The 23,660-nt window shown below is 41.8% G+C and overlaps 1 protein-coding gene and 1 long non-coding RNA gene across 3 annotated transcripts; one reads left to right on the top strand and one right to left on the bottom strand.

The window, feature by feature from the left end:
• Window positions 1-1,021: 1,021 nt before the first annotated feature.
• Window positions 1,022-17,650, top strand: LOC147859624 (uncharacterized). Of its 2 annotated transcripts, XR_015530350.1 has the most exons (3): window positions 1,022-1,286; window positions 1,603-1,819; window positions 17,622-17,650. It is a non-coding gene; the product is annotated as an uncharacterized LOC147859624 (long non-coding RNA). The 2 variants fall into 2 exon arrangements; XR_015530349.1 differs by lacking the exon at window positions 17,622-17,650 and having other exon boundaries at window positions 1,603-1,897.
• Window positions 17,651-22,205: 4,555 nt separating this feature from the next.
• Window positions 22,206-23,589, bottom strand: LOC147859623 (acyl-CoA--sterol O-acyltransferase 1-like). The gene has a single exon (XM_087325775.1). It carries the CDS (start codon window positions 23,535-23,537, stop codon window positions 22,251-22,253), a length of 1,287 nt encoding a protein of 428 aa, XP_087181901.1. The 5' UTR covers window positions 23,538-23,589; the 3' UTR covers window positions 22,206-22,250.
• Between the last annotated feature and the right edge of the window lie 71 nt (window positions 23,590-23,660).

The following is a 23,660-nucleotide window of genomic DNA, read 5'->3' as shown; positions in this document are numbered from 1 at the left end:
ACAAGAGTTTAAAATTAAAAGTTAAAAGTTAAAGCCTATAGAGAATATTTTTGAGTATTTTTTAACCAATAAACCTTTAAACCTTTAAACCGAACCACATAAACAGAAATTGATAAACTAGTAAATTCAAAACCAAACCGAACTGAAATTGATTAGTAACATTTGAAACCATACCAAACCGTTTATTTATCTTTAAACCTATAAACCGTTAAGTCACAGTTTTTCGGTTCGGTTCGGTATGAGCTGAAACCAAGCCCATTGCTACTTCCAAGTAACATGATGACAATGTTTTACATAAAGATGAATTAAAAAGGATACTGGGCACCATGTCCAATCTTTGAATTCTAGACCATCCTTTGCAGTAGACCTACAAGAAAATATGAATTGGTGACATGACAGTTTCGATCTCAATAAGATTTGCAAACATGATTCAACTTTTATTGACTACTACAATGATGATGTTTTAATTGTAGCACAGAGGCCAATGTTTGTGTTTTGGCCATCTCATCATAAGAAAAAGTGACAAAAAATAAAAGCTAAACAACATTATCTTGAACAATCTCTATCTATGCATGTGATCTATATTACCTTCTTAATGATGTAGTTTCATGGGAAGGGGGCGATTATTGTGAGTACGGGTAGGTTGTTTTCTATGAGGGATTTCATATATGTCTCGGGGAAATTTAGAGGGTGCGATAGAATATTGAAATCTACTAGAAGTAGACTTAGGGGAGTTATGTGTAAAGAAGGGAGGGCTATGTGTAGGAAATGCATGAAAAGGGGGAGGGGTATAGTTTGGAAATAGGGAAACGTTATGGGGGTTATTAGGGGGGAATAAGGGGAAATGCATAGGGGTATGGTTAAAAAATGGGGGAGGGGTATGCGGGAGGTTTATAGAAAATAAAGGGGGGGCATGCATCAAATTTGTAGGAAGTAAGGAGGGGGGGTAGGGGCGTGATTAGGGTTAAACACATATGGGAGGTGAGAGGGTCTGTTTGAAATTGTCTGCAGGGGTGGGGTGGGGAGGAGACGAGGAGGAGAAGGGATGAGAGGGAAAGAGGGAAGGTCGTTCGTGCCATGGCTTGCATGATCTCTTGCACAACTGCCACATGGGGATACACTGCTTGTCTTATGTTGGCACGTGTGCCGCTTCCATAAGATGTACGGCCTTCGCATTGGATGGACCTCCTGTATCTGCCCGTAGGATAATTATCGTCGCGGCTCATGTAGCCGCCGTTATGGTGTGACAGTCGTCCACCATCGTCGCACGTGTAGCTGCTATCGAAGTAAGATCTTCGCTCTCTGTTATATCCTTCCAATTCAAATTCCGGCGAGGTATGATGGTGATGTATAGGCTGTGGGTGTGGCTCGTGCAAGGCTGAAATATGTTGGTTTGAAATTCGTTCGATGTGAGGATGTTGAACAAATGCCCTCGGTGGGTATGTCGCTTCCACCGCGCATGAGGGAACCGTGTGCCCTAGATGGTTAGTTGGGTTGTAGATAGGATTAAAGAAAGGGCGATTAGGGTTATAAAGTAAGACTGGTGGGCCATAATGGGTTTGATGAGGATTTCTACTTACTTGATTATTTGTTATGTTGCAGATGTATTGCGGGAGGAGGTTGCGGTGGTTCAATGATGGAGGATTTCTTTTTGCTGGAAAATTAGGGTTAGGGTTAGCAATAGGGTTAGATTTTTGAAAGGGATTAGGTTGTAGGTTCTTTGTAGAGGATTTTAGTTTGGGGTTGGGGTTAGTGTTAGAGTTAGCGTTAGCTTTAGGGTTAGGTTTTTGAATGGGATAATTTGTAGAGGATTTTTTTGGTTTTTCACTCCTAATATAATTTGGAATTGTAAAGGGATTGTTATTAACATTATAATCTTCATTATCACTCATCTCTATGTCGATTTCTCAAACATTGTTTTTATCGTTAATGTTGTGCATGCTACTCTCTGCTTTGTCTCTACCGATAGTGGCCTTCTTTCTAATAGTTGCGGTAATAGAATTAGTAACTGCTACTTCATCACAAGCTCTAAGGATTTCTGTGGCAAACTCTTGCTGCCAATGTGCCATTCTATCTTGGAATGAATCGGGACCTACTAGTGATGTCACGTCTTGTATGAATGGGGGTTCTTGCATTGTTTCCATTATTTTTACTATGTCGGTACGAACTTGATTAGGAAAATCATCTATGGCTTTGGTTAATGCGTGGACTAATAAGTCTAAATGCCGAATATAACATGTTGTAAGATCCTTGCGATATTGTGTTGTGAGGGCTAGAAATTCTGTTCGCAAGCTCGAATTGATCTCCTCATGACCTATTGTTAATTTCGGTGGGTGAACCCTAAGATTATGAGGGGTGATTTCATGTGAGTTTAGATCAGAGATATGCTTATACGTATTCTTAGCTTCTTATGTGCGCCTATATAGATGTTTAAATTCAGATGCCACTTAACGCTTATAGTCACAGTTTTTTGGTTTGGTTCGGTATGAGCCAAAACCGAGCCCATTGCTACTTCTAAGTAACATGATGACAATGTTTTACATAAAGATGAATTAAAAAGGATACTAGGCACCATGTCCAATCTTTGAATTCTAGACCATCCTTAGCAGTAGACCTACAAGAAAATATGAATTGGTGACATGACAGTATGATACTCAAGTAGTCACCTCCTCCACATATATATATATATATCACATAGCTTTCACGAGTTGCACTATATGCAGAGCTTGTAAAAAATAAGTAATATTCATCCTCTATTGGTCCGTCCGTGCATACCTTATATGCCTTTATATTTGGCTGCTTTTGATTCCATAATGCAACTCCAACCTATAGAGATATTGGTGCTACAAAGGGTATATGGATACATTAAAAATGTCAGGAGTATGCCAAATCACATATTACCATATGTTGCTTGGAATCATGTAAACTACAAAAGAATCAAGAATCATTAGTTGATAGGAGGTGGTGGATTTTACTCCCAATTGTCTCCTTAAAAAACCTTTGTGTGAATCTTCTCGAGAGAGAGTCCCTTTCCACACTTCCACTCCATAAAGCAAAACTTGTGTTACCATGGGATTATATAACTTCTCTAACCAGCTTGAAGTCTACATGCAAAGTATATACATCCATGAGTATCACTTTGGTTTCATTTATTTTCCAACATGTAATAACTTTTCCAACCAACTTAAAGTCTAGACTTAAAGTATACACTCCATTTATTCATGCCGAGTATCCAGAGGGGGTTTGCCTTTGAGTTTAGTTGTTAAGGGACAAGATCAACAACATGCAATTGTTTCTTTTGAACTATTCAAGTGGAAGATAGCAATCATTGTTTTATATCATGTTTGATAATGGCCCACTAAATTTCGGGTTACGTTTCTCATATTTGATTATTTTTGACCCAAAATTAAAGATGGAGAGAGATAAGTTTTCCTATTTATGAGATATTAGAGATAATGGCGTAATGAGATATATGCAATGCTTTTGTATTTAATGGTAAGCATAGAGTTAGCCTTGCACGAAATTCTTGGAGCGAGTCAAAATTCAGTTGTAAAGGGACAAGATCAACAACATGCAATTGTTTCTTTCTTTTTCTTTTTTTTCCCAAAAAAGCAATTGTTTCTTTTGAACTATTGAAGTGGAAGATAGTAATGATTGTTTTATATCATGTTTGATGGCCCACTTAGGGCTTGACGACATTTTTTAAAGATGTATGTCATATGACATGAGAGTGCAAAAAGTAATATGTCATTTGACGTACAAGTTTTAATAATGAAAATCTCTATATGATGCTTCATTATTATACATTTTATTACTATAGAAAATACACAAAGATGCACAAATAAACATAACTACTTGACAAAGATAATGAAATCATACAAAAAGTTCATATAAATTGAATACTTAATCATCATATATTTCTTAAAGCCCAAAAAATACAAAAAATGTTTATCATACCGTGACTCCTCATATTAAACATTGTGCAATATGTGTCTACTTAAATAATACTATTGTTGTGACTGTAGCGTCGTGGCAAGGAGTGCGAGCGAACTAGCACAACTATTGAGATGATATGGGAAGAGTAAGAAAAGAAATAAAGCAATGATGCAAGTGAAACCAAGGTGAGTAGGATTAGAGGTGAACAAGAGTAAAAGAGAATGAGAGAATGAGATGAAAGAAGAAGAGAAGAGTGAGTGAGAAAAAAAGAACAGCTTAAGAAATTTTCATTAGAAAGACCTTGTGCAAACTAGTTTCGCTCTAGGTAGAGCTCATTAGTGCCAAGGTCATTGACAACAAGAGGGTAGGTTTATATAGGGGGAAGAGAGAGAGAGAGAGAGAGAGAGAGAGAATAAGAGTTTAATGAGGGGAGAGAGGGAAACGGGGAATTGTTATAGGCAAAGGATTGATAAGTGAAAGTGGGCTAGAGGGGGGTTATATGTATGTATATGATAAGTGATAGGTGGGGGTGGTGGTGGGCTCTAAGAAGAGGGGGATATAAAAGGAATATAGTATTAAGTGGGAGTATTTATGGATTTATATTTAGTTTTGACGAGAAGGGAATGAATGGACTTAGACTTAGTCCAACATATGAAGGGTAGCGGTAGTTCGGATAGTTGGGGATGTGTGGCTAAATCTGCGTGGAGGTTTTCTAGCATGTTGTGAATTCCTAATCTAGGGGTATCTTTCATATACCTAAGTTTGAAGATGACAGGTATAAGGGTACTTTTAGGTTTTCTACTAAATACTAGTGATTTCCTAGCGCTAAATAGGACCTTTTTATAATTCTCTAATATAAAAGATAGGGGATATCCTCTCTTAAGTAATCTACTAAAAAATAGTTTTTTCATTCGAAGGAAACCTAAGGGGGTACTTTCTCTAATTAGGTATCGTTTTAGTTCATTAATAATAAAATGACGTTTTAAGTGAAGGGGGTGAATTGACGAGAATGAGAGATATTGGTAGGCATTTTGGGGCTTTTGGTAGCAATTAAAGGAGAAATGTGAATTCTTTAGGTTAATCCATAAATCTAAGAACGGTAATCTAAAGGGAGAAGTGGTGATGGTAATTTTGATGCAATTATTAGTGGAGGTGTTATAGAACTGGAGGTAATTTTCTAATTCGGGTTTAGAACCCGTCCATATCCCGAATGCATCATCTATATGTCTAGTGAAATAGAAAAGATTAGGGTGTGATGGTTGGGAGTTCTCTAAGTGAGCTAAGAATAGGCATGCATAAACTACAGAAAAATTACTACCCATGGCTGTACCCTTGACTTGTTGATAGATCATGTTATCAAAGGATAGAAAGTGATATTCTAACGTGAGTGCACTAAGTGTATAGATAAGGTTAGTTTTAGAAGATGAAAAATGAAATGTGGGGTAATCATTTTTCGTAAAGCTTGAAGTCCTAACCTAGGGGGTATGTTGGTATATAAAGATTCAACATCAAAGGTGAAGATAAAGCTATTAGGGGGTGGGTTGAGATGTTCTAAAGTCTGGACAAGGGAATGTGAGTCTTTCAAATATTGCTTCTGAAGGAGAAGGATAGGCATGAGTTGGTGGTGAAGCCATTTTGATGTTTGTTCAAAAAGGGAGTTATTGTATGAGCAAATAGGTCTAAAACCTATTGGGTTTTTATGGGGTTTTGGGAGGAAATAGATATTGCATACTTGGTACCCTTTTGAGGGTTTATGTAGTATGTAGTTGGCTTCTATGTTGGATAGGGTACCAAGATGGTTATTAACAATGCTTTTTGTCGAATACAAGTGTATAATGGCCGTATTCACACTGTCCCTTTGGATAGCCCAAGTTCGGGCTATTTATGTAAATAGCATAAAGGGCAGTTGACCTAGGATAGTCACTATATAAAGTGACTTTGTAACCTTTAGTGAAGGTCGATTGTCATTTAGTCAACTCCGAACCTTGAGTCTTACCAACCGAAACTGAAGCAGATGGCATCAACATCCGGCTCATGGGAGATGAGTCTAAGGAGGTTCGACGGTTCGAACTTCAACTTCTAGAAGGAACAAATGTAGGACTATCTCATAGTCAAGGGTCAGATAGACCCGATTGAGAATGAAAATCCTCCAGAAGCATACAAGGCAAACGAGTGGCTAAAGCTGGACAGAATCGTCCTCGCCACGATTCGGATGCACTTGTCGGAGTCAGTGTACTTCATAATGCAATCATGCACGAAAACGTTTGAACTTTGGAAAACACTGTCGGAAACTTATGAAAAGAAGGTTGCCGCAACGAAGATGTATCTGATTCGGCGCCTCTACAACTTGCGGGATTATGTAGTATGTCGTTGGCTTCTATGTTGGATAGGGTACCAAGATGGTTATTAACAATGCTTTTTGTCGAATACGAGTGTATAATGGCCGTATTCACACTGTCCCTTTGGACAGCCCAAGTTCAGGCTATTTATGTAAATAGCATAAAGGGCAGTTGACCTAGGATAGTCACTATATAAAGTGACTTTGTAACCTTTAGTGAAGGTCGGTTGTCATTTGTAACGATTGTTATTGCAATATAACGTTTTTTGTGCCTCTCTCTCTCTCTCTCTCTCTCTCCCTCTGTGTCTATCTTGCTCATGATACACAAATTCCTTCATCACGAATGTTGCTTGCACTTCTGCATTGACGGCCTTGTCCCCAGCATTTAGTATTAGAGTGTTGGAGGTTCTTCAACCCGCTGCCGGCCATCATCGCACAACACAACATTCTATTTTCGTTTTCTTTGAAGAACAGAGAAGGGAGAAGAAAAACAAAAAGCTCGCATCTCACTGTGTTAAATCACAAATTGGAGTAAGCCAGTCGGTTGTACTCTGTTCCTATGATTGTAACCACTTGAGGGGAGCACCTTGAGCAACAACCAACCACTTCGTGCTTCACTCGGCTGATCGACATTTGGGAGGATTAGTTGGATCCGTCCCTCTCATCGCTGCAGTAATCCGAAGCAAAATCAACCCAAACAATCGGTTTCGTGTAATCAGTATTCGGCATACAATCGGAAGCTAACTGGGCTCACTCCGACTCGGCAACATTAGGGAAGACCAGCCGGTTCTATCCCTCAAGTTACCGGAGTCACTCCGAGCAAGTTCAGCAACAAGTATCCAAAACCAAACCGACTCAGGTTCAAAACCGACTAGAACGATATCGGGTGAGCCGACTGGCTGCACCCCACTAAGGTTCGTAGTCAACTCCGAACCTTGAGTCTTACCAACCGAAACTGAAGCAGATGGCATCAACATCCGGCTCATGGGAGATGAGTCTAAGGAGGTTCGACAGTTCGAACTTCAACTTCTAGAAGGAACAAATGTAGGACTATCTCATAGTCAAGGGTCAGATAGACCCGATTGAGAAGGAAAATCCTCCAGAAGCATACAAGGCAAACGAGTGGCTAAAGCTGGACAGAATCGTCCGCGCCACGATTTGGAGTTAGTGTACTTCACAGTGCAATCATGCACGAAAACGTTTGAACTTTGGAAAACACTGTCGGAAACTTATGGAAAGAAGGTTGCCGCAACGAAGATGTATCTGATCCGGCGCCTCTACAACTTGCGGATGAAAGAATCTGATTCGGTTTAGGCACACCTCAACGAGTACGAAAGCATAAGCTCCCAAATCTCGTCTCAGGGGACAAAAATCAAGGATGAACTCAGAGCAATGATACTCATGAGTAGTCTCCCCTCTTCATGGGAAACTTTCATTACAACTGTGTGCAATGCTTCAACATCTGCAGTTAAGTATTCCGAAGTCACGAGCGCAATCTTGACTGAAGCAGCTCGGAGAAAGTCTTTCGCCAAAGACTCGGCAAATGAAGCTTACGTAGTACAAGGTTCGACCGACCGATCGAACAACAGGGGAAGAAGTTCTTCCCGACCGCCGAACAATCAGCGAAGCCGGAGCAAGTCCCAAGACAACCAAATTTGCAACTACTGCAAGAAACCGAGACACATCAAAGCCGACTGCTGAGCACTCAAAGCAAAAAATGACAAAGCTTAGAGAGCGGATCAGAAGAGTAGCCAGCATGAGGTCAACTACGTCGGCTCTTCAGCCGAAATTTTGACGACCGACCCGAACATACTGTCCATAGAGAACCCAATCGAATCAGAAGTTCGGCTTACGATTGAGGAATTGAGCACATGGCTCCTGGACTCGGGCGCATCGTATCATGTGACATCTCACCGATCTCAGTTTCGGCAATACTCAAACCGGCACTCCAACTCAGTTCGAGTCGGAAACTCGTGGCACTGTGCTATAATCGGAATCGGCACCATAGAGCTCAATCTTCCGGGAGGCTCTACACTCGTACTACACAACGTCCGACACGTTCCTGAGCTTTCAAGACCCTTGATCTCAGTCGGACAACTTGACGAAGCCGGCATCCGTGCCGGATTCTCATCAGGAGGGTGGACACTCCACAAAGGGAACCTCCTGCTTGCTCGAGGACCAAAGGTACATTCCTTGTATCCTTTATATGTCACACTCAAAGAGGATGACTTATTTTTGGTTGATATCCCCGTGTCATCGTTATGGCACGGACAACTTGGACACCTCAGCAAGGCCGACATAACGCACCTATCCAAAGCCGATTACATCCCCAAACTCTCCTTCTCGGATCACCAATTCTGCGAGTATTGCCAGTACGGCAAACAAGTAGCCACATCACACCCGACATCAACACCAAGAGAATCGAGTCCCCTCGATTTGGTCCACTCGGACGTCTGTGGCCCGATGCCACATCAGTCTCTCGGGGATGCTTCGTACTTCGTCAGTTTTATTGACGACTCGACTCGGAAGGTGTGGGCTTACCCCATCAGAACAAAAAATCGGGTGTTCTCGATCTTCTCCGAATGGCTTGCAATGGTCGAAAATCAGACCGTTCGGAAACTGAAATGTCTCCGAACCGACAATGGAGGAGAATTCAAGTCTAAAGAATTCGTCAAATTCTGTCGAGAACGCGGCATTCGACGTGAATATACGACACCCTATAGTCCGGAGAAGAACGTAATTGCTGAACGCATGAATCAGACGATTCAAGAACGCGTAGTATCCATGCTCCAACACTCCGGTCTGTTGGATGGCTTCTAGGCGGAGGCTCTACTTACGACAGTACATATAATAAATATGTCGCCAAGTAGACCTCTAGGACTTCAAATACTTCAGGAAATATGGACCGATAGTAAGCCGAATTATGACAAACTGAGGATCTTCGGTTGTGAGGTGTATGTTCTCATACCGAAAGACGACCGTCGGAAACTTGAACTAAGGTCAAGGAAATGTGTTTTTCTTGGATATGGACCCGACGGTGAGATCGGATACCGACTCTAGGACCCCGAGCACAAACAAATCGTCCGAAGTTCGGACGTCGTGTTCAACGAGTCGACTATGCATAAAATGGCCGAAAGGCCTATTGAAGTCCGATGGGTAATATTTTCCGAAGTGCCAACCCTTCATGATGGCCCAACCCACAACATTAGATTGGTTTCACGGGTAACCGACAACTCTCGCACCGAATCCACCGATTCGGCACAACCGAATGGCTCGGCACCCGACCATCCGACATTGACACCCGGTGCGACTAGTCCAATCATACCTCGTAGATCCGAGAGACTGTTGCAACCTCCGGAGAGGTAATCTCCCGGAATTTTCTTTACCAACGTCGGCGAACCGACGTCTTACGAAGAAACAACAGAATCTGCCGATTCAGCCACATGGCATCTGGCGATGGAGTCGTAAATGCACTCCATTCGGGCAAACAAGACTTGGGACTTGGTCGAATTACCGAAGAATCGACGTGCTCTTCCGTGTAAGTGGGTCTATAGACTAAAAGAGATGTCCGACTCGACCACCCCAAAGTACAAGGCTAGATTAGTTGCGAAGGGATTTCGACAAGAATATGGCGTCGAGTTCGACGAAATCTTTTCACCAGTGGTGAAAATGACGACCCTTCGTTTCATGCTTGGCGTCGTGGCCACTGACAACTTGGAGCTGATTCAGCTAGATGTAAAAACGACATTCCTCCACGGTGACCGACAAGAGGAAATCTATATGGAGCAGCCGAAAGGCTTTGTGGCATCCGGCCAAGAACATCTAGTATGCCGACTCAAGAAGAGTCTCTACGGCCTGAAACAGGCACCCCGACAGTGGTACAAGAAGTTTGACGACTTCATCCAATTGGTCAGCTTCTCAAAGAGCGATGAGGACCATTGTCTCTTGACCAAAACAACTCAAGACGGGTCTCCCGTCTTCCTCATCATCTACGTGGACGACATGCTACTCTCCGGTCGACATGCCGAGGAGCTCACCGAACTCGTTCGGCAACTGTGGTTGAAGATTTCCATGAAGGACCTCGGTCCAGCAAGACACATACTTGGTATGAAGATTAGTCGGTATCACGATACACGACAACTTTTCTTGTCTCAAACTGACTACATCGGACGTGTCTTATAACGCTTCAACATGCAATCGGCCAAGTCTGCTTTGACCCCGCTCCCCATTAACCTTCGGCTGTCTCAGCGAGACTGTCCGACATCCGGTCCGGAGGGGGAAGATATGAAGTCGGTACCGTATGCACTGGGCAGTTGGCTCCCTCATGTACGCGATGGTCGCGACACGGCCTAATATCTCTCACGCCGTAGGAGTCGTTAGCAAATTCATGCACAACCCCGGCCGATCACACTGGAACGCAGTCAAGCATGTGTTTAGATATCTAGCTAGCACAAAAGACCACGACATTCTTTTCGGCCCGAACTCAACCTCAGGCGTAGTTGGTTACACCGACTCGGACTTCGCCGGATGTGTGGACAGTCGGAAATCAACAACCAGATACTGTGTCAAATTCGGCAATGGAGCAATCTCGTGGAAGTCAAAACTTCAGGAGTGCACAGCCACCTCAACGACCGAAGCGGAATATGTAGCTGCATCCGACGCGACAAAAGAAGCTTTATGGCTCGGTCGGTTGGTGCACACGTTTCGACAGGTCGACTCCGACTCGGCTCCAGTTGTCTACAGCGACAGTTAGGGTGATGTTGCTTTGTCAAAAAATCCGGTTCACCACAACGCCTCTAAGCATATCGACGTTCGATATCACTTCGTTCGGGACTGCGTCATTTCAGGGAAAATCGATCTCGAGAAGATATCCACAACCGATAATGTCGCAGATGGAATGACCAAGTGTCTTTTGGCGGATCGTTTCCAGTCCCTTCGGCACCATATGGGCGTAACGAGAAATCGGTCCGGTTAAAGTCGGACACACAACACAGGATGGTTTCGGACCACCGACATCGATTCTCTGAGGATCGGCTTTAGCTTTTCCGACCCGACCGATTCGGTCTTCTGTCCTCGGATCTTGCCGTCTTTGACAAAACCGATCTGTCTAATAAACCTTGTATATATACTTGTAATTCTTTAAGATAACCCATGTATATGCCCATTACGGGGGAGTGTCGAATACGAGTGTATAATGGCCGTATTCACACTGTCCCTTTGAACAACCCAAGTTCGGGCTATTTTTGTAAATAGCATAAAGGGCAGTTACCCTATGATAGTCACTATATAAAGTGACTTTGTATCCTTTAGTGAAGGTCGGTTGTCATTTGTAACGATTGCTATTGCAATATAACGTTTTTTGTGCCTCTCTCTATCTCCCTCTGTGTCTATCTTGCTCACATACACAGATTCCTTCGTCACGAATGTTGCTTGCACTTCCGCATTTATGACCTTCTCCCCAACACTTTTCAATCTATTGGATAACTCTTCAAGTGGATAGTGGGAGACTTTTTTATATGTATTAGTATCGGAAAGGTGTTCTATAGCTTTGTTATAGTACGTGTCCTTATCAAGAACACACACTCCAACATTTTTGTCAGCAGGTAGGATTATGATTTTATTGTTTTTCTTAAGAGATTGTAAGGCTAGTGATAAGTGAGGTGCAATCCTAGTGGGTTTTAATTTGAGTGTATGAAGTGTGTCCCTAAAGATAGTTTGGTGTTTAGCTATAATGTTTTCTAGGGGAGTGTACTTAGTAGGAGGTTGCCAACTAGGGTTAGGTAGCTTAAATGGATTTTGGGGCGAATTATCCACATCTTTGAAAAAATGTTTAAGTTGAAGGGTTCTACTTAGGCCATCAAATTCTTTGAGTAGGGTAGGGGATGATGGTGGAGAAGATGGGAGGGTGTGTTTCAAACCCAGGCTAAGGAGTTGTGTCTCATGTTTAGAGAGGGAATAATTAGAGTGGTTGTGCATCCTACTAATTCTAGGTTTATTAAGGAGAGGTGTCCAAAATTTATTACGGGGTTTCCTTATATGGGTCTTTTTCACATATGGGGAGAAGGGAAAATTAGATGTATGACGTCCTAACCACATGAAAGTATCTAAAGTAGAAGTAGGTCTATCGAGAAGGTAAAAGAGATGTTTCGCGGTGTAAGAATTAGGTAAGTAATTAAGAGTTAATTAGTACCTAATTATGTGATAAAGTTAATAAACGCGGAAGATTAAGTGATGTGTGTGTATGTGTGTGAGAGGAAGAGAGAGAGGAAGATACACTTATGAAGAACACAAGATGGGGGATGAGTAACTATATTAAATTAGCATTATCATCATCATCAAATACAAAAATACCCACAATGAGGTATTATACATCTCATGTGCAAAGGTGCACATGTGTGAGTAGAATATAGGTACTAATGTGTAAGTCCTATATTAAATGTACTTAGGAGTGGAGGATCTAGAATATCCCACTTAAGTACAAGGTCCTATTCAAGGTGTTATAGTCAACACTTCTAACTAGATTCTATCTAGGTAACTACAAAGTTACATAGTTGACTAAGTAACTAAACTAAGTTGAGCTTGATCTCTCAACACGCCCCCCCAAGCTCAAGTGTGAGGCGTCCGACATCCGGCGTTGTTTTCGGCGTTGTCCGGCTTTCGATGTCAGCTTCTATGCGGCTTCCGTCCGGCCTTCGGCTTTCTTCGCCGTGGCAATCTTGGGTCCTCCCCCTCAAGCCGGTTATAAAGGCTTGTAGTGTGTGGGCGAAGGCCGACTACTTCCACCCATCGTGGGTGACGAGCCGCTTTGGTGGAGCTCTTGGGCTCTTGTTCGGCCGCTACCTTCATTGCGAAGGCATAGTGATGGGCCATATACTCGTTGTACCCGAGCCGCGTAACGGGGTTCTTAGCTCTAGATGAGCGTCGAAGTTTTTCGCTCACCGATGTGAGCGCCTTCTTTACTCCAGGTGTCCGCATGATGGGTACACCGAACTCACTATCTAGTGAGGGAGCTGATCCATCCGAATCATTGTCGTCGGGGTGATCGACTTTGTATTCGAGCATCTTACCTTTGCCTTTGTCCAAGTTTGTACTTGGCCGCGACGTGTTTGGGTCGCGTGGGGGCTCTTGTGGCCCACTAGGCTTTGCCGTAATCGAACTTTCTTCGAACATGTGTTCGAAGCGATCTCCATCTTCTACCTCTTGTTCGGCGGATTCCGGCTCAAGCGGAGTCAAAGTTGTCTCTGGTGCGTACCAGGATGCGGACTCGTCGAAGACTGCGTCTCAACTTACTCTAACCACTCGGGTAGAAGGGTTGTAGCACTTGTGTGCCTTCTTCTCGGATAAGTATCCTATGAGGATACATTCCTCCAACTTCACGTCGGACTTCTGTCGTTGTTCGTTCGGGATGCGTACATTCGCAATGCTTCTGAACACCTTGAGGTGTGATAGGAGGTTCAGCTTCCTTTTGACGAGGAGCTCGTATGGAGTTAGCTCATGGACTCCATTAGTGGTGCACCAGTTCATGAGATAGATGGCCGTGGATGCCGCTTTGGCCCAATAGAAATTCGGCATGTGCTTCTCATGCATCATGGCGTGTGCTACCTCGAGTATTTGCCAATTTTTCCTTTCGGCGACTCCATTTTGTTGGGGTGTGTGTCGGCATGAGAATTCTCTCCGAATGCCTTCACTTTGGAGGTAGGAGGTGAATTCATCGGAGAAGTACTCCTTGCCTCCATCCGATCGTAGGCATCGAATGTGCTGACCGGTTTCTTTTTCGACTTGCCCCTTGAGCTTTTGGAAGTGGGAGAGCACTTCACTTTTCTTCTTCATCGTGTAGATCCACGCGTAGCGTGAGTAGTCGTCGATGAAGGTTACGTAGTATCGGCGTTTGAGCCGGTCCCCATACATCCGAGTGTACGACGTCGAGGAGGCCTTTGCTTGCGGAGCTCTCCTTTGGGAATGGGAGTCGATGTTGTTTGTTGAGTTGACACGCTTTGCATACTCGGTCGCCTCGAATGTCGAAAGTCCGATGACGACTCCCTTGGTTTGCATCGCTCGTAGCCATTGGAGGTTTATGTGGCCAATTCTCTTGTGCCACAACTCGATGCTTGTCTCGATTTTGAGAATTTTGGTGTACATTGCCGATTTCACCTCGTTCGAATGAGTCGGCCATCTCTCCGCCCCTTAGCTATGAGTCGGCCATCTTTCTCAATGAAATAACCTTCGTTGTTGAAGCGGACTTGCATGCCTTGCTCCATGATTTGGCCGACGGAGACCAAATTCTTCGTTATTGTGGGCACGTGCAGGACATTCTTGATGCAAGTTTGCTCGCCTTCTTTCCCGAATGGGACATTGCCAATGTGCTGAATGGGGTGCGTGGTGTCTTCTCCTGTCTCTATGAAGCCGGGTCAATCTGGTGTTCGTAAATCACGAAACCACTCTTCGTGAGATGTCATGTGATGTGAGGCGCCGGAGTCGACGAACCACACGTCTTCCGAGTTGGAGGTGCTTGCGGAGTTGGAGGTCGACATAGAGTTCACTCTATGCCTCATTACGAATAGTCCGCCGTAATCATCGTATTCGGAGTTGACGGCGTAATTCGTGTGTTGTCGACTTGTGGAAGCCGACTCACTTCTTCTTTTTCGGCATTCCTCCTCGCGGTGGCCGATTTTGCCACAATAGTTGCAAGTTGCGGGCCTGGTTTGCCGACCATGTTCGGCATGGAAGCTCCCCCTTCTTCCGAAGGTTCCTCGATGGCTTCCGTGAAGGTTTGAGTTCCCTTCGCGTGATGGGTCGAATTGACCTCTTCTATCGCCGTGACCTCCTCCTCGGCTACCGTCCGAATTCAAGAAGAACATTTGTCCTTCCGACGTCTTGCTTTTGGTTCAGACGTGGTTCTCTTCGACCAATAGCATTGATTGGAGGTCGAAGAATGAAGGAGGGTTTTCTCTCGCCAAGATTGCCGTCCGTAATGGATCGAATCGTTGTGCGAGGTTGCCCAAGCATACTTGAACCATCTCGTCTTCGTCGACGTTTATTTTGATGGAACCAAGCAAGTCACAAATGCTCTTGATCTTGGTAGTGTAGTCCGACACGGACATATCTTTTTGCCGTATGTTGTTCAACACTTGTCGAAGTTGAAGCTTTTGGGCGGTCTTGTTGGCGGCGAACATTTTCTTTAAGTTCCCCCACGCTTCTTTAGGCATCTTGGCGTCTCGAATGTGGCTAAGCATGTGGTCGTCGACACATGTTGCCAAGCAATACATGACTCGACTTGCCGCTTGCTCCCATGTTGCATAGTCGGCATTTTTTGAGTCGGGTCGATTTTCTTGAGCGTCGTTGATGTAGCTCCAATACCCTTGGTCAACGAGGTATTGGGTCATCTTGTACTCCCAAGATGAATAATTGCTCCGGTCTAGCTTTTCGCTAGGTAGCGAGCTACCCATTTGTGTGTTCATGTTGATTGTGTCTTCTCTTCTTTTGCTTTTCTTCCTTCGACGTTTACGTGCTACGTAGTGGCACTACGGTAGAGATAGCCGGAATTTGTCGTCATCGTTTTGAACACACAATTACGAAGAGTCAGGTGGGCTTAGTGGATTTTCTAAACCACACGCTCTGATACCATGTTAAGAATTAGGTAAGTAATTAAGAGTTAAATAGTACCTAATTATGTGATAAAGTTAATAAGCGTGGAAGATTAAGTGATGTGTGTGTATGTGTGTGAGAGGAAGAGAGAGAGAGGAAGATACACTTATGAAGAACACAAGATGGCGGTGAGTAACTATATTAAATTAGCATTATCATCATCATCAAATACAAAAATACCCACAATGAGGTATTATACATCTCATGTGCAAAGGTGCACATGTGTGAGTAGAATATAGGTACTAATGTGTAAGTCCTATATTAAATGTACTTAGGAGTGGAGGATCCAGAATATCCCACTTAAGTACAAGGTCCTATTCAAGGCGTTATAGTCAACACTTCTAACTAGATTCTATCTAGGTAACTATGAAGTTACATGGTTGACTAACTAACTAAACTAAGTTGAGCTTGATCTCTCAACACGCAAGATGCATGACGTGCCGAAACTGTTTACTATCCCGTTTGGCACGCCTAGCTACACATTTTTTGTCTTAACATTATTACATGAGAAAGTTTGTAGTTTCGTGGGAAGGGGGCGATTATTGTGAGTACGGGTAGGTTGTTTTCTATGAGGGATTTCATATACGTCTGGGGGAAATTTAGAGGGTGCGGTAGAATATTGAAATCTACTAGAAGTAGACTTAGGGGAGTTATGTGTAAAGAAGGGGGGGCTATGTGTAGGAAATGCATGAAAAGGGGGAGGGGTATAGTTTGGAAATAGGGAAACGTTATGGGGGTTATTAGGGGGGAATAAGGGGAAATGCATAGGGGTATGGTTAAAAAATGGGGGAGGGGTATGCGGGAGGTTTATAGAAAATAAAGGGGGGGCATGCATCAAATTTGTAGGAAGTAAGGAGGGGGGGTAGGGGCGTGATTAGGGTTAAACACATATGGGAGGTGAGAGGGTCTATTTGAAATTGTCTGCAGGGGTGGGGTGGGGAGGAGAGGAGGAGGAGGAGAAAGGATGAGAGGGAAAGAGGGAAGGTCGTTCGGGCCATGGCTTGCATGATCTCTTGCACAACTGCCACATGGGGATACACTGCTTGTCTTATGTTGGCACGTGTGCCGCTTCCATAAGATGTACGGCCTTCGCATTGGATGGACCTCCTGTATCTGCCCGTAGGATAATTATCGTCGTGGCTCATGTAGCCGCCGTTATGGTGTGACAGTCGTCCACCATCGTCGCACGTGTAGCTGCTATCGAAGTAAGATCTTCGCTATCTGTTATATCCTTCCAATTCAAATTCCGGCGAGGTATGATGGTGATGTATAGGCTGTGGGTGTGGCTCGTGCAAGGCTGAAATATGTTGGTTTGAAATTCGTTCGATGTGAGGATGTTGAACAAATGCCCTCGGTGGGTATGTCGCTTCCACCGCGCATGAGGGAACCGTGTGCCCTAGATGGTTAGTTGGGTTGTAGATAGGATTAAAGAAAGGGCGATTAGGGTTATAAAGTAAGACTGGTGGGCCATAATGGGTTTGATGAGGATTTCTACTTACTTGATTATTTGTTATGTTGCAGATGTATTGCGGGAGGAGGTTGCGGTGGTTCAATGATGGAGGATTTCCTTTTGCTGGAAAATTAGGGTTAGGGTTAGCAATAGGGTTAGATTTTTGAAAGGGATTAGGTTGTAGGTTCTTTGTAGAGAATTTTAGTTTGGGGTTGGGGTTAGTGTTAGAGTTAGCGTTAGCTTTAGGGTTAGGTTTTTGAATGGGATAATTTGTAGAGGATTTTTTTGGTTTTTCACTCCTAATATAATTTGGAATTGTAAAGGGATTGTTATTAACATTATAATCTTCATTATCACTCATCTCTATGTCGATTTCTCAAACATTGTTTTTATCGTTAATGTTGTGCATGCTACTCTCTGCTTTGTCTCTACCGATAGTGGCCTTCTTTCTAATAGTTGCGGTAATAGAATTAGTAACTGCTACTTCATCACAAGCTCTAAGGATTTCTGTGGCAAACTCTTGCTGCCAATGTGCCATTCTATCTTGGAATGAATCGGGACCTACTAGTGATGTCACGTCTTGTATGAATGGGGGTTCTTGCATTGTTTCCATTATTTTTACTATGTCGGTACGAACTTGATTAGGAAAATCATCTATGGCTTTGGTTAATGCGTGGACTAATAAGTCTAAATGCCGAATATAACATGTTGTAAGATCCTTGCGATATTGTGTTGTGAGGGCTAGAAATTCTGTTCGCAAGCTCGAATTGATCTCCTCATGACCTATTGTTAATTTCGGTGGGTGAACCCTAAGATTATGAGGGGTGATTTCATGTGAGTTTAGATCAGAGATATGCTTATACGTATTCTTAGCTTCTTATGTGCGCCTATATAGATGTTTAAATTCAGATGCCACTTAACGCTTATAGTCACAGTTTTTTGGTTTGGTTCGGTATGAGCCAAAACCGAGCCCATTGCTACTTCTAAGTAACATGATGACAATGTTTTACATAAAGATGAATTAAAAAGGATACTAGGCACCATGTCCAATCTTTGAATTCTAGACCATCCTTAGCAGTAGACCTACAAGAAAATATGAATTGGTGACATGACAGTATGATACTCAAGTAGTCACCTCCTCCACATATATATATATATATCACATAGCTTTCACGAGTTGCACTATATGCAGAGCTTGTAAAAAATAAGTAATATTCATCCTCTATTGGTCCGTCCGTGCATACCTTATATGCCTTTATATTTGGCTGCTTTTGATTCCATAATGCAACTCCAACCTATAGAGATATTGGTGCTACAAAGGGTATATGGATACATTAAAAATGTCAGGAGTATGCCAAATCACATATTACCATATGTTGCTTGGAATCATGTAAACTACAAAAGAATCAAGAATCATTAGTTGATAGGAGGTGGTGGATTTTACTCCCAATTGTCTCCTTAAAAAACCTTTGTGTGAATCTTCTCGAGAGAGAGTCCCTTTCCACACTTCCACTCCATAAAGCAAAACTTGTGTTACCATGGGATTATATAACTTCTCTAACCAACTTGAAGTCTACATGCAAAGTATATACATCCATGAGTATCACTTTGGTTTCATTTATTTTCCAACATGTAATAACTTTTCCAACCAACTTAAAGTCTAGACTTAAAGTATACACTCCATTTATTCATGCCGAGTATCCAAAGGGGGTTTGCCTTTGAGTTTAGTTGTTAAGGGACAAGATCAACAACATGCAATTGTTTCTTTTGAACTATTCAAGTGGAAGATAGCAATCATTGTTTTATATCATGTTTGATAATGGCCCACTAAATTTCGGGTTACGTTTCTCATATTTGATTATTTTTGACCCAAAATTAAAGATGGAGAGAGATAAGTTTTCCTATTTATGAGATATTAGAGATAATGGCGTAATGAGATATATGCAATGCTTTTGTATTTAATGGTAAGCATAGAGTTAGCCTTGCACGAAATTCTTGGAGCGAGTCAAAATTCAGTTGTAAAGGGACAAGATCAACAACATGCAATTGTTTCTTTCTTTTTCTTTTTTTTCCCAAAAAAGCAATTGTTTCTTTTGAACTATTGAAGTGGAAGATAGTAATGATTGTTTTATATCATGTTTGATGGCCCACTTAGGGCTTGACGACATTTTTTAAAGATGTATGTCATATGACATGAGAGTGCAAAAAGTAATATGTCATTTGACGTACAAGTTTTAATAATGAAAATCTCTATATGATGCTTCATTATTATACATTTTATTACTATAGAAAATACACAAAGATGCACAAATAAACATAACTACTTGACAAAGATAATGAAATCATACAAAAAGTTCATATAAATTGAATACTTAATCATCATATATTTCTTAAAGCCCAAAAAATACAAAAAATGTTTATCATACCGTGACTCCTCATATTAAACATTGTGAAATATGTGTCTACTTCAATAATACTATCCTTCTCTCTTTCTCTTCAAACCAAAAGTTAAATATATCTCTCCAACAAATGTTTGATGTCTCTGGAGCATTCAAGGATATAAACATTCGCACAATTCACAATGAGAATGATTCCATTGTACTAACTAACATATACACAAACTTCGATATTTCAAATACATGCGTAATTACGCACTTGATGTTCGTTGTTGGTAATATATACAATGCCATCTTCAATTTACATGCATAACCTAAGTATTTTGGATATTGCATATAAATTTCCCTACATGCATGCTCATGTACATACTGTTCCCAACTACTCGTGCATTAGTGGTATAAGCCTTTTCGCTAAGCTCAGATGGCCAAATGAGCGTACCATCTACAAGATATTTGTTCTTTATTAAAGTTTTGTTAACTCATACAATACAATATGTACTTGTATGATGTGTGATGTGTGACAATAAGATGTGCTTATTGTACTCGATGACTTATAGCATACAATACAGTAAATACAAAAAATCTGATCACTAATTTTAAGAATCAGAATATCCTCAATATTAAGTCTGATTCAATAGACTAAATTAACTTCCAATTTAGAAAGTTCATGAAAATTTTAAAATTTTCAAAATCTTCCTAGAGTATCCTAAAATTCCTCTAGCATCACTTGTGCATATTAATAGTTCATCCAATCAACAATCAAACATAATAACCTCATCACAACCATACTCCTTGATATCTATGGGTTCAACCAATCAACAATCATACTTATCTCACCTCCTCCATGCTTTCAATGGCTTTCAATAAGTCCATATTGGACAAACATATGTAACTAATCACTCTAATTGCTTAGTCCTTATCCTATTGTAGATTTTTGTGGGAATAAAAAAAAATGCATTCCAATTTGTCATACACGCTTCTCATGAGCAATCTTCAAAGAAAAAAGAGTCAATAAAAGAGAAAGAGAAAGAAAATAGAGAGAAAGAGAAAAAAAGAGACAAAATACATACAACCAAGTGGCAAACAACAAATGTCGTGCAATCACCGAGAAGCGATAGGGAGCAACGAGTAGTGAGCGAGTCGGGAGCAATGGGTAACAACCAAGGATTAGGGAGTAGCGATGAAGGAAAGCAACGAGCAACGCATGAAGAAGGAACATGAAGCGTGAAGAAGGAAGCAAGAAAAGAGAAACATGGGGGAAATAGAAAGAGGGGGAATTTGGGAATGAAACATTGGAAGACATATACAATATAAATATTTTCATATATTATAGAAATAGCCGGCTCATCTGGCTAGATTCTAGTTGGTCGGAAATCCTAGCCGGAATCGATTCCGGCTATCCATAATGGTTGCCGCCGGTCGGCAAAAGTCCCAACTCCCAATTCAACCTTTGCCCAACACTATAATATATATATATATATATACACATACATACATACATACATACATACATACATACATATATATATATATATATATGACATGGAAATTAAATTTTTAGCATGTCATTTGACATGTATAATTTTTGGGCGCCTTTCGCATGAAAAATGAAAATTGTAAGTTTATATGTCACTTGACGAACATTTTTATTGGGTGTATGTTTTTGACAAGCAAAATGGCCTTAGATGGGCATCACACCCGTCAAATTCCTGCCCTAGGCCCACTAAATTTCAGGTTAAAGATGGAGAGAGATAAGTTTTCCTATTTTTGAGATATTAGAGATAATGGCATAATTGAGATATATGCAATGCTTTTGTATTTAATGGTAAGCATAGAGTTAGCCTTGCACGAAATTCTTGGAGCGAGTCAAAATTCATTCGTCGATAAGCTGTTCATTTTGCCCATTGACAATTCAGCATGTCCCACAAACGCATGTAGCTTAGTTGATATTGTTGTGAGGTGGAGATCATTAAGGTCATGGGTTCAAATCCTTACATTCTAAATTGGCACCTGGTAAATTAGCCCAAATGGATACATTAGTTGATAATGTTGTTCAACAAATACCAACAAACAAAATATTATGGGTACAAAAATAGGTTATTCCCATTCTTTCTGGTTGCGTAGCCATGTCGACGAATAATTAATCGGAACTTATAAAATACCCGGAAGGCCAAAGTATTCGTTAAAGAAGATGGGTAAACATCTATGCCTAGACATTAAATATCCAAATTTGATTCTATTATTAACACTGCAGCTTCCAAATCGATTAATTTTGTTTGCCAAATCCAAAATTATTAAGAAAATAATAATGCCTACTAGCAATATATTGGTAGGCATAGTATGTAGCAAATCAAAAGTAGTCCGATTAAATGGAATGCATTTTTATTATAGATTGAAAAAAACAATGTTACCTTTTACTACATCCAAATGACAGAAAAATGAACAAGTTTACATCGAAAGCACAAAATGGATCACAAAAGCTCACTTAGGGAGCCCCTCCCAGGATTCTCTTGAAAAGAAAAGCTTGGGCTTTATAGAGCTCCGAATTGATTATTAGCTCGGCTCCACTTCGATGTATGGGAGGCAACAAGAGCCAACAAACTGTAATGTATAAGAACCCTAATGTAAAACTAATAGAGAGAAATCGGGGAATTTTGAAAGATGTTGGAAGGTATGACCGGAGGGTGAATTCAAGAATGATAGCAAATCCATGGAGGATGAAGAAAGCGGTAGCTTCCCATGTGGCATGGGATCGTGTGATACAACAAAATATGGCCTCGTGGATCAAGCCCGAGAAAACAAAAGTAGCGATCAGTGCAATGGTTTTGGCAGCCAAAGGGGGTCGGTTTCTAATTTCCCCGTGATTAGCTACTAAATCAATGGCATTACTGGAGGTTTTATCATCAGAGGAGGCTCTTTTCACACCTTGCTTTTGCATATGTACACTTTCATTCTTAACTTTGCGAAATGCGCCAACTCCATTCATATCCTTTTTCTTAGGCAATAGGCTACATAGGAAGAACAATATGGGATCATAGACAGAGGCTCGAAGAATTGTGGTGGCCACATGGTTCCATCTTTTGCCCCAGAAGTCAGACAAAGAAGAAGCCATGAAGGGTGCGTTATGGGCGGGATAAGTATCCACTCCCACCATGTAGTGACCAATCAACCTGAGCCAGCCTATAGCCACGTGCAAACCCAAGTAGAGATCCACAACCAAGAGTGCGTAAAGGAGCCATATTGACATCTTGTTTCGAAAATGCACGCAACAATGAATCACGCAGAAGAGGCTGAACAAACTGAGAAGGAATAAGGGAATTGAGGGTGGCTTGTATGAGCTCCTAGTAGTAGTAGTAGTAGTAGTAGTAGTAGTAGTAGTAGTAGTAGTAGTAGTAATAGGGTGTCCATTAGTAGTATTTGATCTTTTCATGAGTGCCGCGGGTCCTTTGATTCGGAGTGGTGCAATGATGTAGAAGATGAAGTAGGAAAAGGAGGTGTAAGGAGTAGGAGGTGTAAGGGGAGTGTGGTCAATGGAGATGTCCCAGCAGAGGAGGAGGAGCTTGGTCGGGCAGACCCAGAGGAAGCAGAGGGCGGAGATGGATCGCAGGGAGTAAAAGGGGATGGTGAAAGGGAGCCATGCAAGGAATGGTAAGGAAGGCAGGAATACAAACAGAAAGCGAGGGATACCCCGCGGTAGCTTCTGCAGGAGAAGAAAAGCCAATGTAAGGCACAGCAAAACTAAGGCACTGCTCTCCTTCACCCCTCCCTCCATACCTCTCTCTCTCTCTCTCTCTCTCTCTCTCTCTCTCTCTCTCTCTGTTTCTGTGTCTCTAAAGAAAGGTGTATGTTTTCCTTCTTTCTTTCCGACACAAGAGGAGGAGCGTTTTGGCCCCTT

The sequence above is a fragment of the Azolla caroliniana genome, unplaced genomic scaffold, assembly GCF_043228905.1.
Source record: "Azolla caroliniana isolate FFs.n. ecotype wild unplaced genomic scaffold, voAzoCaro1.0.p SCAF_10, whole genome shotgun sequence".
NCBI classification, from domain to species: Eukaryota; Viridiplantae; Streptophyta; class Polypodiopsida; order Salviniales; family Salviniaceae; genus Azolla; species Azolla caroliniana.
Note: the sequence above shows the minus strand (reverse complement) of the source record. Positions and strands in the feature narration are given on the sequence as shown.

Bases quoted from the DNA above. Each gene is read 5' to 3' on its own strand.
- LOC147859623 (XM_087325775.1), bottom strand. From the start codon at position 23,537: ATGGAGGGAGGGGTGAAGGAGAGCAGTGCCTTAGTTTTGCTGTGCCTT.